Source organism: Psittacula echo (genome assembly GCF_963264785.1).
Source record: "Psittacula echo genome assembly, chromosome: 2".
NCBI classification, from domain to species: domain Eukaryota; kingdom Metazoa; phylum Chordata; class Aves; order Psittaciformes; family Psittacidae; genus Psittacula; species Psittacula echo.
The window spans coordinates 39175871-39195296 of record NC_137737.1 but is presented as its reverse complement, the minus strand read 5'-3'; the positions used below and the strand labels follow the sequence as shown (position 1 = coordinate 39195296).

General features: G+C 41.1%; 1 protein-coding gene across 4 annotated transcripts in view; it reads right to left on the bottom strand.

Moving 5' to 3' along the window:
- The window catches only part of CACNB2 (calcium voltage-gated channel auxiliary subunit beta 2), a gene marked incomplete at both ends in the record, with an annotated part of 255148 nt that extends 241587 nt beyond the window's left edge, over positions 1 to 13561 (bottom strand). For 2 of the 4 annotated variants that reach the window (XM_080610494.1, XM_080610496.1), the window contains 2 exons: positions 1952 to 2044; positions 13469 to 13561. In XM_080610494.1, the coding sequence (XP_080466620.1) occupies positions 1952 to 2044; positions 13469 to 13561 (186 nt within the window). Of the gene's footprint in view, positions 1 to 1951; positions 2525 to 13468 lie in introns of those variants that run through there. The other 2 variants (XM_080610493.1, XM_080610495.1) reach the window with 1 other exon arrangement.
- Positions 13562 to 19426: the final 5865 nt, after the last annotated feature.

Sequence of the window (19426 nt, the reverse complement as noted above, 5' to 3'; positions counted from 1 at the left end):
ATAACATGTATTTATCCATTAACATCCCCTCATTACCTTCAGTGACAACACCATTTCAAAACTAAGTCTTGCTTCAGTAATCTATGAAATCTCTAGGTTTTTTGCAGAAGCCTATTTCCATCATTTACATTATATCACCTAAGTAACTACTAAACTTGGATTTATTTCAGGGAAATACATAAATCTCTTCTGTAAAAATCTACATTGAGGTAGTCATACTCTATGCTCCCTTTAGAGCCCTGGGAGAGATACAGGAAAGATACAGACACTTTCATACTGTAGATCAACCACCCTTGTTTATACGTCTGTTTTGAAGATACGATAAATCATACCCCATGGTCTATGGAGACAACCAGATCTCCGCTGACTACAGAGGTCCACCTCAACATCTATGTGTAGTTTGATGATCCACCTCCTTGTGCTACGCTCTCTTTGCCCTGCTCCCCCCCTCTCATGACAGCAAGAAGAGACACTTGAGATCAGCTTCAGACTTCATTTAGGTAAACAGGAAAGGCAACGAACCATGTGCAGCCAGTGTAAAAATCCCACTCATACACCGCTAAAAATGTTCCAAGCTGAATTCAACATCCACAAGGAACTAAGGAAAACAGCAACACAGATTTCCTTACAAAGATTTCTTGGAACTGGAAGATGCTGTTGCTGCTCCCAAAAACTAGTTAAATTGCTTTTTTTCCGAATATTTTTAAACAGGACAAAACAGCACAAATAAGTAATTTACTGATCCAGGGTTTCCACCTTCATATTGTTTACTGCCACTGAAAGACTCTCATGATCAATTAGTACTTCACACCTATGTCCAACAGACACTGAAATGTAAAAGGGCCTGACTTTATCAAATCCACAGCCTATCACAAAACCTGCTAACACAATCACAGTAGGATGAAGTAGAAGAGTTTTGCAAGCAGATGATGTGTACTGATACAACCAGTGAAACAGCAGTGGAGCCATTCAATGTTTTGAAATGGAGGAACACGAAAGACAAGATGATAGAGAAGGAAATCTGGTGCCTGTTTATAGCAAACCCAAAAACTGCAGTGAAACCTCACAAATTCTAGAAGCCCTCCAAAAAAGACGGCAAAGCCTGCACTTGCAAACCACGGCTTAAACCAGCAGGACACAAAGAACTGTATTTCAGACTACACAGGTGCAATTACTGTGATGCTCTGCATATCCTTCATGTTCTCCAAGGTGTTGTCAACTACACACGCAAAAGCCCAGTTTCAGTGGCACTGTTCTGGAGCCAAAGACCATGCTGGACTCTGGATATCCTTCCCTTCATTTCTTGTCACCTCTGTTGACCAGACTGAGCTGTTCTCTAAGCACCTACATCGGTTAGGATCCCCACCAGACTCCACCTGGGTCTCTTCCTTTGAGGCAAAGGCAAACAGGCACAGGTCATGGGAGCCTGCGTCATCACTCCATCCTCTACAGGCCTTCCAGCATCAGTGCTATGGGGACAAACACTGCCAGGGATTTCCCCTCCAACCCATGCTTAAAATAATACTGGGATGTGGGAGGAAAGCATGTAACTTAACAGTGCCTCACACAACACTATTTTAAGGAGGAAAATCCTGAGGGCCGGTAGGGTTTTGCTGCTTTCTCCCAAATGTTGCCACTTCAGGCACTCCCATCATATTCTGCCTCCTCCTCCAGCTTTAATCACCTGACAGCATTACAGTAGCAAAAATAATGAAGGCTACTATACATGGAAATGAATAAGAAATGAGAAAGCATTTTTCTGCCAAGATCAAAACAATAGCAACCAAGTATTTTTCATTGTGCCAGCAAAGACTTCTGCTGTTTCTCAGGCTGCAGTATCACTCTTTGATTGGACAATTTACCAGAAAAAACAAAAAAAAACACCAGCAAAATTACTTGAACATTAACATCAGCAAGTCACCCCGTCTCTTAGAAGCTGGAAAACACATACCTGGCGTACGAAACTGTTAGAGGTAGTGTCAGAAGATGTACTCCCATCTGATCCTTTGAATCGGTTTTTTCTTCTTGCGCCTTTACCGTAAGACTGTGAGAGGGGGGAAAAAAAAAAACAACAAAACAAACAAAACAAAAACCACAAAAAAAAACAAACACCACACACACACAAAAAAAAGAAGATTAGAGGAACAGTATTAGCCTGTGTTGCACAGAAAGCTTTCAGTAAAAGCATCACCAATGTCTCCTAGGCTAGCACAGATTCAGATGACTGGCTTTGTGTCAATTAATAAGCACCTATGCAGTAAGCACCTAACAGACAATGCGCAGAAGTGCTCACCGACACAACTAGGTTTGGCCAACTGAGCCTCAAATGCTTTGTTGGGGTTTTTTCCCCCCCTATTCAGGTTTCGAGAAGTGTTTACAGACTCATACAGTTGTAGTATTCTTCACCTAAGTCACAATCATTAAAAAGTCCAGTTTGTTTTGCAGCTAGTTTAAATAAACAAGCTAGGAAAGAAGATACTGGAGCAGTCTCCAGTACATTACAGCTACAAGCCAAGTCAGCTGAAGGAACATTAAACAGCAAGAACAGACCAACAACTTGTTGATTTGGATATAATCTTACAACTAAGGAACAATTTCTAATTTATTTTTAAGAAACTTTCAGGTAAATAAAATCAGTATAACAATAAAAAAGGACTAAACATGTAACTGGAAAAGAATATTATGCAACTAAAAAGCAAACCATCATTTTTATCTTTAGATAATCAAAAAGATACCGGAAGAAAGCAATGGTTGTCTGAAGCAAAATTAAACTGTACTATAGGAACACAGCAAATAGCCCAAGCCCCCAAGACAAGCTGTTTGTTCTATGCAATGAATATTGTCCATCAATAAATATCATAAAACAAATATCAAAAAACACAAAAGGGTTTAAAACTATGCTATTTGCATCCACCTACTTTTGTAGCGACTGTAATCCATGCCATGACACCAGCTCAGACCCTTCCCAAAGCTCCCCTCCCAGGTATAGCAAAATCTCACAGATTTATTCTTTACAACTACATTAAGAGACAGCCCTTCCTACCCAGTCACACTGCTTAAATTCATCTAAACTTACATCAAAATCATGTCTTGACTACTTCAAACATTATGTTCCTTGAGGTTGATAAATGCATTTTTTTTTTTTGTCACTCATCACGCTTCTATAAAGGTCATTTTACTAATCCATCTCTCTGGATCATGTCTCCTGTCATTAAATACCTTCCACAGCTCCCTGCAATAAACAGGGTCTTTGACTTCACTTTCAAGGTCTGCCTTGGCCTATTCCCAATCTTAGCTCTCATCTTGCATTCAGCACTGAAATTTTGAGTTCCCCAATAACTCAGGGGGGAAATAAACAAACATAAAAACCCCAGCAAAACCAGAAACAGCAGCACAAAGCCAAACACCAAATTCCATCACCTATATGCTGATGTTTCGGAGAGTAATTTCCTACCGTCTCTCATACTATCTCACAATCCTTCTCCCAAGAATTTCTTTACAGATATTGCATTGTTACCCTTAAAATAAATGACAAAAACCCCTCTTGATAATAAGGTACTAGTGTGCTGATATCTCAAAATATCACACTAATAAATCATAATTTTTATCCATTATTATTAATTAGCATTCCAAGTCCATGCATACACATCCTGCCTTTGACCTTGGCCATAAGCCGCTGTTGGTCCTGGGTTTTGGCATGATGAGAAAATTATAATAAGGTTATTGGAGAACATGGCTGTGCATGCGTTACGATGCAGCACTCCTGACAACCCAGCCATCATACTGCAAATCCTGGGATAAAACTGTGCCTGGGTGCATAAAGCACGTCCTTCCCAAGACCTGGGCAACCTTCAGAGCACCACGATGAGCTTTGTGCCCAAGTCTCACCGGTTCTCGTGGTACAGAAAGCAGGCTCCAGCACAGGTTTGGAGGCACACTTAAAATCTCATATTGGCAGATTTTTAAGATCATGACCTCAAAATCAGAGCTGTAGCTCTTTGCAGTAACACATATGATAAATATGATGAAGTATTTTGCAATCTAGGAGTAACTGAGGAGGACAACAGATAGCTACTACTAAATTCAGATCGTTTACCAAATTGATAAATCCAGGTAACTTGATACCATGAGATGCAAGGGAATGATGATCTCAGCCTGCATCTGGACCATTAAGTGTTGAGTCAGGGCAAGTTCAGAGCACTGGTTGAAATCTAATATTATACCAATGTTTTAGAAAGAATGACTCAAGTAACAATAGATCTGTTAGCCTAACACTGATTCTGAGCAAAAATAATTTAGTATCTGTTGTGTCACTAAACTAACAAGGACTTAGGAGGAAAGCAATGGTTTTCCCACAAAATATAGATTTGCGGGAAAGATATTTTGCCAAATATATTATTTTTACAAAACTGCAAATAAGCCATGAAAAAACTTTCTGAAGGGCACATGAATCAACACTACATGTTGGTTTAAGACAGAACTATATGAAAATATATATATAAAAGTCAGCATGCTACATATTATGGGGATGAAAACAGGACTTTCTGATGAGTCTAAAGCTGTAATCCAGTAGGTAAAAAATGTAAGCTTAAAATTGGAAGAGGAATGGCTCTACATTGTTGCATTTCTAAAAGGGATCTTTGATAATAGAACTTTTTGATACTAGAAAGGCCTTCATAGATCTGTAAGAAAGAAATGTAGATCAGAACAGATGCTACCAACAAATTACGCAACACATTTTCCAGTTACTGTTAGAATAGTGAGTTCTATCAGAACCATCTTTTTCCACCCAATATTCCACCTAACACAATATTAAGATACTTAAATACATAAAAAGTATCTTTTACATCAGTAGTTTGAAATAAAACAACATCCTTATATCAAAGTTTACCTCCTAAAAATAGTTGCTACTGAGATAACTGACTGTAGTTACCCATGTCCAAAGTTCTGGCCCTCTTTTCACCAACTTTTGTGGAAGAATATGGACATATACTTACAAAAATAAAGAAATCATAACACTCACATGGCATCTCAAGAATATAAAGCATCTATATAATGTTCATACTATCTAGGTAATTTCATAAATAATGTACAGTACAGTATTGTGTAATCCCCAACTAGATACAAGAAAAAAAGTGCACATATTCTTTCACATATTCTTTTTTGTATTTGTTTCCAGTTTCTACAATATTTAATTTACAAAATCAGTGTTCCGTTTTGTAACACAAAAAGCTACTACAAAGGCAAGAGAGGGACTGTGTCTAGAGCAATGAGGATAAAACCAAACAAGAGCAGAACAAAAACACGATATGAGCACAAATCAAATGCACAACTAAACAACTAAAAGCATTTATTTTGGGCAACATCACACAGCAAATAAAGCTAAGACTGAAACTCACCTTGATTTTTCAGTTTGGGGAGGTTTTGTTTATGCACAGCAGCACGCATGGGTTTGTTCTAGTTTTATATGAGTGGAAACTATTCAGCAGTACAAGATAAATACTAACTTTAAACACAAAAAAAAACCAGCTGACAGAGTGGGAGGCCAAAGCTACACAATGTAGGGAAAGTTTTACACCTGCTTCTGTGCACAGACTGATTCTGTGGAATCAGAGGAAAGGGGGACAATTTCAGTGTCTTAGAAAAGTGGGATTTGATGACCCTTCTCTTTATTTTAAAGGACGCTAATCTGGGATTACATTTATCTTCCAGACCTTTCAAGTTTATTCCCCCAGTCAGAAATGCCCGAACCTTTCCTCTAAAAATGAGATAAGTCTTACATAAACAAAACAGATTTTTACATATTTTAAAAATGATTAACTATCCCTGTCATGTGAAAAAGCATGAATACTCATCCTGTCATATTCATTATGTTTTATTTCTTTGAGTGTATTCTTCCAATAAGATCTTAAAGCGAGAACAAGAACTTTGCACAAAAAAGAAAATAATCTACCAGTTACTTCCAATTCTGGGGGGGAAAAAAAAAAAAAAAGATATTTTTTTTAAACAATGAACCCAATATGTTACCGTGATTTTCATATTAAAATTAGCTGCCTTATCTGTGTTCTGCACAGCAGTTGGCTGCAATTAGGTAGCTAAAAATAAAGGACTGAATCACAATCTATGGACATTGACCAGTAAAAGCAACAACACTGGGCAGCTGTTCTTAACCTATAAGGTTAAGCTAACAGAACAACCATAGGGGACCAAATGCCTCTGCACCCAGTATACCGTGGTAACAAACTCAATCTCATCATTTTCCCCAGCTAATTTTAATAGAACCGACTCCAGTCCTTCAAACAACCTTGTTTATATAAAAGTTCGCTGAGAGGAACATTCTCATTGGATTTCAGCAGAACAACTTAGACAAATAAAGTTATGTACACATGTGTTTACGAGACCAAAACTGTAGCTTGGTTTATTAGTCAGATGCACGAAGTTGTTTTTAAATTGGCTGAACTGCCAAAAACAGGAAACACACACACGCATTTATGTTCTACAGCTTCTTCAAAGCCTGTCAAGCAATGAGAAACTTAAAAAAAAAAAAAAAAAGAAAAAGAAAAAAAATACTCACCAAAGTAATCTTGTAAAAAAAACCCAAACATTTCATCAACAAAGTCTGCTTTCCAACTCTGACGTGAAAGTACGTTGTGTAACCTTTATTCAACGCACATAATGAAAATGAAATATGGGAATCATATGAAGCATTAAAGGCATGCATAGCAGTTTCCTGATAATTAGCAGTTTCATATACAATTACTCATTACTGCAAATGGATGAGATCAATGTTGCCTAATGAAACCCTTTAATTTTAATGAGGTTGTGCCTCAACACATGAAAAGCATGCATCCATAACATTTAATCTTCTAACACACACAACAAGCAGAAGGCATGGTTTATCCCTGTAGGCAAAATACTGTCATCTGGAAGAGGAAATATAAAACATTTAAAATGACCAACTATATACAACCAGAGAACTTATCGTCAGCAAGAGTCTTAAAATGCCCTTCACCAGTAAGCACTTATATCAAAGCAGAGGTGAGGACTACACATAGGGTGAGCCTTAACCTTGACTGATTATAATAGATAAAAATAGTACCAGTCATTAAGACTGATGGTAGGTGGCAAAGATAAACCCGTAAAAACTAGCCTGCTGATGTCATTCAAAGAAGGAAAGAAAGGGGCAGAAGATTTAGACAACAGAGTCACTGATGTCAAGTCAGGTCTTCAAACATAGATCCAAGAAAGGAACTGGGAAGCACAAAATCAGAAAATAAAAATTCAGAGCTTACACGATCTCAGATGAGCAAATGACCAATTACAAGGATCAAAAAAATACCTAAAGGTAAAGACAGACACCCTGAAGGATTAGGGAATAAGTAGAAAAGTCAGAAATGAAAGAGTGCATTAAGCATTCTTCCTTCCCATACAAAAGCTTTGAAAGGTATTTAAAAATTCTCATGCCTCGAACTGCATGCTGGGACAGTGCAGAACATGCACATCCAACTCTTAGAAGAATAAATCACTGCCACTTTAATGAATGCCTTACAACAAGGCAACAGAATGTTCCTTTAGGTCAGACCTCCTGAGCTTTCTCTGGTCAATGGCCAGGCTTGCCACCTCTCAGAAACAATACCCTCCAGGGTGGTGGTGTAGCCTCCAGCTTCGGCTGCATAACTGTAAACCCCCACATCCACACTCCAACACCACAAATGGGGCATCATTGGATATAAAAGTTCAGCTACAGAAGAAGACATGCATATTCCTGATCTTTACACCACAAGTCACACTAATTTCATAAAGCAGAGGAGGTCAACCTTCTGACAGTACAGACAAGGGCTGGAAGATGCACATAGAGGAGCTCCCCAACACTCCACAGATACTCCACAATGGAAATGGGGGTAAAAGGGCAACGTTGGACAATAGCAATATATCCTGGCTTGCCTTCATCTCGGGTCTGGTCCACATCAGTGCAGTCCTCGTGACATACCTGAAGTTGCCTGAGGAGCACAGACTCATGTGCCCATAGCAAAGAATCTCAAGGTTACGTTTCAAAACTTGAATTTCTTCAAACAAATAGGTGCTATCAGGGCACCATTCAGAAAAGACAAGGCTTCCCTTCAGGAATCCTATCAAATTGAGGATCTCCATATACAGTCATCAAGTTCACATAAGCTATAGCAATGAGTCTGCAAAGACCATTCCCCGGTCCTTGTATAAAATCCTCCACCTACACCAAAACAAAATCCATGCAAACAAACAACAACAAAAACCCTCCACAAATAATTTATTTATACAAACTTTCATACAGAGTCCAAAAATAAGTATTTGACAGATGCTCCTTTTTTCCCCATATAAAAGAAAATACATTTGTGCTGAGAAATCTGTAACAGGGTTAAATCTTCGATGCTCTTTTCTGCCAGCCTGTGATAAAGGCTTGCCAATACTGCAGCCAGAAATAGCCCAATTCTCACCAGTTCCTACACTTCTAAGTCACATCCCAGTGCTCTCAGCCTGGCCTCAGACCAGGTCACCTGGCAGTTTCCACCCGCTAGACACGGAGTATGGGACTTGGCCTGCCCTTCTCCTGCCCGGTGGCTTGGAAACGCACCTCAGTGAAAATCTGCTGCACATCTCCCCGTAATGCTGGTGATGAAGATGTCTGCTCCCAACTCAGCAGAACAGGAGCATGCAACAGCAGAAGGTGTGGAAGCTCATGCCCAAACCCTGCTGTGCCTCCTGCAGCCTTTTAAGATTGGCAGCTACGGTTGCAGGCCACGTGCCTGCTCCTCCCCACCTGCTCTCCATATATTTCTGTATTTCTGTTACACAATCAAACAGAAAAAGAGATCTGACTCTATGAAACAAAGGTATTTTCAGGGAGCAACAGCCAGCTACAGGAAAGCTTCCCTCTGCTAAGGGTCTGCTGCCCTGCTGATAGAGAATAAGGCAAGCCCTTGGAGGGCAGGGAGAGTAATTTTGGTTGCTTTGCATTATTCTGAAACTCTTCAATCCTGGCACAGGAAATGACTGAGTAAAAGAAGAAGAAATAAGTTTTCAGAGAAGTCAGTCTTGGAAGCGTACAGGAACTTTTCATCCGTTAACAGTTTGAAATCATAAACCTAGAAACAAAGCAAGACAAAATCAGAGATCACCTCTAGAAGATGGTTACCAGATATGTAAGTTAGGACTGAAATTGTCTCAGATAGATTCTACGCTCTAGGAAAACATACAAAACAATTATTACATCCCATATATGCTGGTGATGTATAATACCCAAGTGGTAAATAAAAGTCTCTGGAAGAAATGCAAGATTACTTACTACTGACAGAGTTCAGGACAATGCAAAGTAAACCCCAAGAGCCAAGGAGAATCATCAGAAAAGTTAACAGCTGAAACCCGAGGGGCTTCCTTCAATGAAGGGTTATTAACATTTATTTTTGTCAGTAAGAGGAACAACACTGAAAGGAGGTTACCACCATCAGAAGAGAAAAGACTACCTCTTGCTGAGGAACATGAGAAAGTCCAATGAATGGCACTGGTTTTCATCTCTTCTTGGTTTGTTTATACTCCACTGAGCTGCTGCCACACTGGATCTGGCTTCCGGGATGCTGCCAGAAGAGAGTAAAACCTCCCATGTCTCTATAATGAACAGCTATTGTTATTATTTAAGTAAGCAAAGGGATATAAATTTTGTTTGTTTACAGGTTGCAAAGTATTCTTGCAAGTCAGTGCTGGGAAACACACTGCTGCAAAATGTTTATTTGAAGAATAGGTAAACACGGTATGAATGTGATAAATCAACTCAGCTAAAAGAGAGCAGCAGAGGGCAGCGTGATTAATCTGCTGAGAATAAATCTCTGGCTATTCCTTCCATTCTGTATTACCCCAAGTCAGCCAGTGAACGGATGGTGCTATGCAATTGAAAAGATAGCTGGAAATCCAGGAAGGACAATGGTCAGTGCTAGGGCCAAATAACTAAGCTGATATTCTGGAGGCACCACTTGCACATTACTATAAAATTCACATTAACATGGATCACAGCCAATACAGAAGGAGAACTGAACAAGCCCATCCCTAACCCCATGCCTGCAGTTCACCTTCAGCTGTGCAACCCAACCAGCTGGAGCCAAGCGCTCCTGGAATGATGAAGCCTTTAGACTTGGAAGGAGAAAGCACTTACAGAGGAAAACTAAATGCAAGTGAAAGAGCTAAAGAAAACAATCAAGAGAATTGTTTTCATTTCAAATGTGTCAGGTTGTTAGGACCTGCATTGACAGATGATGCATAAGAGGGGAAGAAAAAGAACAGGAGGTAAATAGTAATGGGGAATAGGGAAGTATTCATCCAGGATAAGCAAGATTCTTCCTCCCTCCACAAGGTACTCTGCAGTTGCCTGATACAAAGTTTCATTATATTTTCGTTGAAACATCTTCTATAATTTACTGATTTGATGTGCTGTGACTGTTCCTATGACACAACACAGGAAGCTTTATGATGAGAAAATAGCAATAGAAATTGAATCTAATGATTTCTGGGGACTGAGGGACTTTGAAGTAGGAACAGAAAAAAAAATCACACAGGAGGAAGGAAAAAGAGAAGAGAAGCCAAGAGTCACCATGAAAGGCATTAATATGCTATGTTAGATTATAAACAAATCAGCATAGCATCTGGGTTAATTAAAATTATTAAATTGAACCTTCTACTGATTCAACTTCCCAGAATTAAAGGGTTCTTGAAATAAAGAATTAAAAAGAGGACTGGAGTTGGTCTTTTAAAAAGCAGATCCTGACCATCAAACACTGATACATTTGAACAGTTTGCTTGTTTTATGATTTCAGACTGAGAACGCTGATTTCATTACAAAAAGCCACACCCAGCACTAGCACTTTGCACTGACATATACCTGACCACTGTGAATAACTCCACAGTGTAAATGTTAGCATGTGCTTTGATCTGGATAAAACTGGACGCCTGAAACAATACCGCAACCTCATCTGGACTAGGATCACTATGAGTACCCAAAACTATGCTTTTACAGTAATTTGGACCTAAAAGCCACAGAATTTCAGGTGATAAAGAGTAACACACCAATACTTCGTCCCCATTGTAAAGAACTTCCCAGGGAGAGTATAGTAGAACTGTCACGATCAATGCCTATTTTATTTTGTTTGCAGATCTTGTTAGCAAAACAAGTCATGAAAGTAAGAAACAGATTTTACATACAGGCCATCTAGGAATATTTCACATATTTAACAACCTTTTAAGAATCATTACTTCCAGAGTATTAACTATATCCACCCCTCTGCCAAGTGGTGACAAATTTGGCCAAAACGGATGGCCAGGTACGATCCAAGATAATGGACCATGATGTACAGCCAGGTTAAAAGAAAACCTCAGCTTTGCAAAAAATTCTTGGATAAGAGAAATTCTGAGGCTTGTTACAACACTACAAATGCTCTTCAATTATATTTTGCTAAATCATAATTCCCAGAAGTAGCACTTCAGAGAGCATACTTCTAGGAGTGACATCACTATGTAAGCTTGCATGTCTTTTCCCCTGATGTATTACTTGGCATGAAATGTTCCTAGGATTGATACTCAAGTACTTTAGTGAAAAAGATAGTGGTGGGCATAACTGAAGTACCTGTAGGTAATCTACTTGATGATTCACATGTTCTCATTAAGCCTCTCCTTCTCACTGTATGTTCTAAAGCAGCAAGCCTGTACAATATTGATTTTTTGGAAATCATGTTAATGGAGCAAAAATTCAAATCAGAATAATTGTCTTTCAGTGCAGTGCATGCTAAGGAATTAACTAACATTATGATTCAGACAAAGGGCTCTTTTGCTTCCATAACCTTATCTCCCCTACACCAAAGGTTTACGTATGACTAAAATATGTATATATGGAGAAGATATGATCCTTGCTTCGCCTAATGGCTTTGGTTCCAAAAACTGAAAAATATTCCCTGAACTAAAAAGCCACATTATTACTATCTTTAAAAGTGGATCTTTTTCGGCTGCAAGTGTCCAGAAACCAATCCTATTAAGCAGAACACAAGTACTTTACCTGAAACATAAATAGCAAGCTATCCTTCCTCTCTAAACAGAGGTTCTTTATACCTAGTTAAAAGAAGGGTGAAAATCAATTTCATGATCAGTATTTGACATTTGTCCACAGCAGAGAGGCACCATATGACTAGACAGTTGCAATTCTGTGCTTAGGGCTGAAAAGACATAAAAAGGGGGTTGATTTGTAGGTCAGAAATTAGTTCCCTTACCACTGCTTCTGGAGAAGCTGTCAAAGCATATGGCCCTACCAAAATGTCTGTTCTGCACTTGGAGGCTGCAGTCAAATTCACATCCAAAAAGACACTTTTTTAGCTTAACCTAGTCTCTGGTTCAGTGCCTGGATTTTGCTCTGCTGTCACTGGTCCCCAGCAAATAAGGATCAATTAGTGAGCCTTTTGACAGACTGACAGCACTTTCCTCCTGCAATTGAGCACTTCTGTGATGAAACCGGACCACCTTCTCAAAGAAAACCAAGCATGAGAGATAAGTTTTGGCAACAGCAACAAAAACTGCCACCCCAAAAGGAAAAAAAACTGTCCTAAACGAACAAGCATGTTTGTAATTTTAAACGCACGCAATCAGATTTTACCACCCTTTTACTGGGTTTAAAAATAGCACCGTAAGTCCTTGTAGCCAACTATTGCAAACTCGAAGATATTATGCAACATTCATATATTACACACGAACCACCTTTCAAAATATAAAGTCTTTACCAAGTGCACAAACATCCATACCCTGCCTCCCTCTCTCCATCCATCCAGCTGAGCGCAGTGCACACGGACTCAGTTGTTAAAATTTCAGGGATGATTGTACAACCACCTTCTGCACGAGAACAGCAGCTTAAATCTGCAGCGTGCTCAACACCTTCAGCCTCCCTAAAATTCCTGCTCAACAACCGGCGTGAACCACCTTCCCCCATTAGCACAGACTGTCACCAGCCTGTGTAACAGACGAGGAAGGTTTCAGCAGCGCGTGGTTAGCATCAGGTACAGATACAACAGGTTACTGAAGCAGGGAAGACTAGCCGTAACCTGTGAGTAATACGGCAGAGCACCTTAACAGCAACGTATTCTGATATATTCATCCTCCAGATAACTGTAAGGGGATTCTTGACTTGCGAAGCTTCCATGGCATACAGCATCCCACTGTGCGGGCTAATTAATCAGCATTTGGGGGTGCGGACGGGGAACGGGGGGTCGGGAGCCTCAGGAGAGCCGTCAAACTTTTCTGACGGCGGGGAGTTGAAGGACAGTGAGCTCCGGCAGCCCCGCCGCTCCCCTCCCGCCAGTTGCCTCAGTACGAAGCCCTCCGCCCCTGGCCTTCCATGCCGCCCCCCGCCCGGTCCCCCGCCGCAGCGCCGGGCCGCCAGCCGAGCCCTCCGCTCCCGCGGTACCTGCGCTGCCGCGGGCAAGGGGTTGTCCAGCAGCTCCATCTGCACCTCCTGCGCCGGACTGGGAGGCGATTTGGACATGTCGCTCTGGACCATTGGCGAGCAGAGCGGGCGGCTGGGCGCCGAGCCCCTCGGCGGGGCAGAGGCGTGCCGAGCAGAGCCGAGCCGAGCCGGGGCGGCGGGGCGCCCCTCAGCGCCCGGCCATGCCGGGAGAGGCGGCGGCGGGCGGGCGGACGCGGGCGGCGGCGCGGCCCTGGCTGTTGCCGTTGGGGAGCGCGCTGCGCAGCGCGGCGCCGGGGGACGGGGCACGGCCGCCGCCGGGCGCGGGGGGAGGGCAGGGGGCGGTGCGAAGGGGGAGAGGGAAAGTGACAACGAGCATCGCCCTCCCGGCAGCTACCGGGCGGCGGGCGCGGGGCGGTGCCTCCCTGCCTCCACGGCGGGCGCCGCGGGGAGGGGCGGGATGCGCCGGGAGTGCGGGAAAGTTGGGGATGGGGCATGTGCCTGCTGTGCCCTGCCGCTGGGCAGGGCCGCGGGAGGGTGGGTCAGCTCCGGCGCGGCCGTGGCCGAGGGAAGCGGGAGCTCACTTCCGTCCACTGCCTGTAAGTTATTTGCAAACGGCGCTTCCCGACGCTCGGAGCGCTCCGCGGCTTATTTGAGTGCCGACCCTCGGGCGCAGCTGGAGCAGGAGCAGTGGGAGAGGCGCGGTGCACTCTTTCCGGCTGCCGGGCCCCTGCCTTGCCCCTGTCCTGCCCTTGTCCTGACCCCCCGGCCAGGTAGGGCGGGGAGAGGCAGGGCGCGCCCCTGCCTGAGCCCAGCGGTGTTGCCCGATCCCGACCCCATGGCTCAGCCCGCGTCGATGCCCGGATCTTGCCGTGCCCTTGGTTTTCGTGACCAAACCCACTCTTCCCAAAGAGAAAGTTCCCTGGGTCTGTCGTGTTGACACGGTTTCTTCCTGAACTTCTTGGAGATGCCTATGTATGCATCAACAAGGGATGAGCAATTTGTAACTAGCAGCCAAGATGAAGCCCACTGTCTAATTCTATATAACCTATAGCAGCACAGTTTCAGTCGTGTTATCAGGTGCGCCACAGGAGGCTTCGAAAGACCTGTTCAAAGCTTGACCTGGGGAAATTACTCTCCACCCCTGAGATGCTCTCTCATCCATTTCTTGGAAACAAAAAGCCAACCGTATGACTGCCCTGACAGAGACCCATGTAAATCTTCTGACCCCATAAGCACACAATAGACTTATACTTGTAGCCAAAGATTTTAGAGGAACATTCCTTGTCAACTTTGGTTAGCACCTAGCCGCTCCCCACACTGTGGTGGAGAGAAACTTATGTTTTCAGAAGTGATTCTGAAATCTGTTACAAGCTGATGGTAAACAGTGAAAAACCATCACAGAAACTCAGAATGGCCTAATGTCGTATACTTAAAATAACAACCATGACCAACAGCAATATAATAGTCACATAGAGGAAAAGAAGCCAGCAAATCAAAACCAGCACAAAAGCCAGTTCAATTTTAAGAAGTACCTTCAAGCTTTCTGCCAACTGTGATTGATTCACCACATTTTTCATTACAGCTAATAAATTTCCTCTCTGGATTAGCTTACCCCCATGATTTTCTCATATGAATAGTGAAAATATCATGCAGGAGCTACCCATCTATCGTGAAGGAACTGGCTTTCTCTGCTAGTGGAAGTGCTCCAAGATTTGAAGAAGCTTGGAACTTTCACTTGTCCAAAAAGTCTCACATTTCATTTTGAAAAGCTGTAGTATTCTTCAAAAATAATTTCCAGAATTTTATCAAGGTTGTTGTCAGAACCTTAATTTTTAGTGAGAAGAATGTCTTTTACATGCTCAAATTTCATTTAAATTGTTCAATAGAGATGCTGAAAAATCTTGAAATTATAAAGATTCTAGAACCTGGACTGCTTCCAGATACTCTCTTAGTGGCTATAACCAAAAAGATATTTTCTCTTTGCACATCTGGTGGGAAGAACGCATACTTCACCTTCTAATACAGGCCCTGAAGTAGTTATTTCTTTGTCATTTGCAAATTAAACTGTATTACTGGAATTACTTTTTGTAACCATCGTAATAATTAAGGAAGGATAAGATTTCCTAAAGAACCTAAACACAGCATTTCCTGTTAATGATTGCTAAGTGCGGTATTATCAAAAGATGTTGGCTTTGACTTCTTTATAGCTTTGGAACCACTTTATCCTTCTGTTTCGAACCATTCTGTATGAAAGGCACTTGGTCCACTGTGATTCAGTACATTTAATTGGTTAATTTTCAGGCATCCGTCGGAGATTGCCTATTCTCTCTCACACAAAGAAGGGAATGGAAGTTATTTAATCCTGTAACAGTGGTCCTTCACATTGCCCTTTGGATTTTTCACTTTGAAAAGAGTATATAAATAACACAGGTTGTTTTGTTTCCCAAGTACACCATTCTTCTTTAAGAGTAGTAGAGATCATTTTGGAAGCATTACAGTTTCTAAACCCATAAATTCTGTATCTGTGTTGAAAGGGTATTTCTACTCCCTCATAAATTAGAGCTTGAATGTCTCAAATGAAGTTTGTTTTTTATTTGCAGAGTCTTATATCTTTTATGATGACTTTGTCTTCTTTCCTTTATAAAAAGATAAAGGTAATGATTTTGCTTGTTTATATACACACATACAAGGGCTGTAGGAAGCAGAGACTCAGGAAATTTTTTAAGGCACAAAATAAACAAAAGGGAACACACTGACTTTAAAAAAATAGTTAAATATAAACAGTTGTGTTGTACAGTTTTCTCTAAAAAAACCCAAAACAAACCCACACCATCCCCTAATCACCTCCAATTTTCTAGAAAGTTTTTTGTTTGTCTTCCTGAAAGAAAATACCTAACTGTTCTTCAGTAGCAATTATCATTCATTACCTTGATGTAATGAGTGGCTAGAAGATTAGCCTAGAAAAATAATTGTAAGAAAGTATCTTACTCTGTTTCCCTCCTCTTGTTTAGCAGTTGGACAAAGTTCTCTAAACCTTGAAATGTGCAGTGAAAATCCTTGAGCTGACCAGACACATGCAGTCATCCCTCTGCATGCTGGTGTTGGCCACATCTGCTCTAGGACAAGGGTCAATGTGTAAAAACAATATGCAAAGATTCCAAATTTCTTGATCTTTCTAAAGGGGAAAACAACCTGCTATGCCTAAACGCTTCTCAGTAAAAAAACACTCTGCTGCATTTTTTGTGCTGTTATCTGCAATGGAGAGGTGTTGTGCATGCTTATTTGGATTTTTCTAAGCATGTAAATGTTAGAAGACCAGAAGAAAAGATAAGCTAGATTGCTTGGGTTTTTTAAAACAACCCAAAAACCTTAAGCTGACAAAGAACATAACTTGATTTGGGTGCCAGAAAAATGGAGGTTTGTTTGTTTTATGAGAGATTAGGTATTTCTTCAGAGCAAGAAACACTGTATTACTTTGCATACTTAATTGTCCTTTAACACCAATATACGAATGTGGTGTCAGCGCCATATTATAACCTTTGCACATATGTACTGTGAGTACAGGATTGATTTAGTCTATAACTATCACCTGAATGTGCAAAAAATAGGCCTAGGATGCTGATACTTGTCCAAAAGCAGCTAAAAGCTAATAACTTAGACCCAAAGGAGATCATTAAAAACTTGCATAAAATATAGGCTGGTGAGCTTACAATTACTGTAATGAAACTACTATAAGTGCTTCTAAGTGGGCATATTTTTAAAGGCCTGATACACTGAATTTCTTTAGGAATATCAGTTAAAAAGAAGTGCTGGACATTTATTATGCTGTGCCACCTCCTGCTTAAAATGCATTATAGCTGGGAATTCAGTATCATGAAAAAAGTCTGTTACCTGGATTTAATATCTTGGAACAGACATAGTTCATCTTCTTCTCCAGTGATAAACTGGAAGCTGGCTGTCACAAAAGCGAACTAAAGAAATTTCTCTTATTTTTTTACTTTATCTTTCACACAACAGGCCTGGACAAAACCACTCCAGACAGCCTCACTTATGAATCTATTATCAGTCTGTATCAGAGCACAGCACCGCCTGGCTGGATTTAATGAACTGATCCATTCTTCCAGCTCTTGTTTATTGTGCTTTCTTCTTTAGGCTGTAAGTGCCATGCAGCAAAACCTTTACTGATGTTGTTACGGTATATTTGGCGAGGACAGGATTGAAGGAGCAAGGTTTCTACATGATGGAAGATATAAGCAAGATACAAATACTAGCAAAAATGCTCCTAGTGCACAGGAAGGCTTACAATATGTGCAGAAGCCACAACACCTACTAAGCACATATTTTAAGCCCTTTGCAAAACGTGACCAAAAAAGGCATGCTCCCGTTCTCAAGCTCTTCATTGTGTGAGAGACGATTTTGTTGTCTATGGGTTGTATACAAAGGGCATGTTTGATTAAGCACTTCTGCAGAAGTTGCTGGTTTCAGCTGATATTTTCTTTCCCTTTTCTTTGCCCTCCTGTCATAACTGAGACCACGTATCTCCTTTTGTATCCCCAGTCCTTTACCAACTATGGTGTTCCTATTTATAGCGTTATTGCTGTCTTATTATTAAATACTTGAATCACAAGAGCACAAAAAAGGCTTTATAGCACTCTCACCCACAAATATGTTCAGCCCATGTGAGTTACTGACATAAGAGACAGCTTTTAATAGACCGCCCAGCCTGTATCCAAGGACAGCACTAAAGCTCTTCTTAGCTCCTTGAGGTTGGCCTTTCCACTACCCTTCATTAAGCCCTGTGCTCAGCTTGGGTTTTTCTGCTTTAGGGAAGACACATTTTTTTTTTACTGCCAGACAATCACTTATTTGTGGCACTGAAGCAAAACTTCCTTCACAATACATGGTGTCAGAAAAGACAATGACAACCTCTAATCTGCATGAGGGTTGCAAAACCATCAACGTGGTTGACAGTTAACGCATCATTACCAAGGTTGTTGGCAGATTTAATGTGCCTAAGAGTTTACAAATACTTTGCCAATTTATACATGCACAGATCTGAAATGCACATCACTCATGGCACAGCTCCATATTATCAAGTCAATTTCAGCAGCTAGCATTTGCCAGAAGTTGCTTCCCTCCCTTCTTGCCTTAGCTGCGCTAACCCAATCCTCCATTGCGTGCCACTTGTACTTCTCTGAACATGAAGGTCTCCATTCAAGAATTAAAATCTAGCAGAAGATTAATTACCTTTCCATAGGGTTAATTCTCTGCTGCTTTATCTCCATGAGCCATTTTACCATAAAGTCCAAACTGCAACTGCCAGGGTGAAAGGTGAAAGGGGGGTGGACAGCAGGAATACACAGCTTAGAGCAGGGTTGCAGGAATTCCTTCCTGGCTGCACACCAGCCCTTAGAGCAGCTTAGCTATAAACATCAAACTGCAACAAGGGTCTGTTCTGAAAACATTACTGCAGCATAACATTGGTTTGCTTCAGAAAAGTAATTTTTTCTAAGTACTTTGAGTTTTTGCATCAAAAGGAGGGTGAGGAAAGACAAGTCTTCAAGCTTTCCATGTTCCTCCTTTTTCTCCCTGACAGCTAAGCCTTTTTTTACGCAGCTGCTCCCAATCTTTGCCAAAATTGAAGTTCTCATTTTGTAAGAAAGTAATTTTCAACAAAGATTTATCAGCCTTCAAGTTTCTGAAAAGTAAGATATCAGCAGTCATATTAATATTGTGATGTAAATGCTGTATTAGCCACAGTCAGTTGATTGTCATCTAAACCACTGTATCTATTTCCACAGTAAAATTTTGAGAGAAACATTTGTCCACCTGAAATACAAAACAGTGACTATGGCTCCACCAACTTACCCTCTGATTCTGTGTGGCCCTACATTTTGTTAGGACAACTGTCCTTAAAGTGTCCTTCAAAAACCTCAGAACCAAGATTGTCCTGAGATG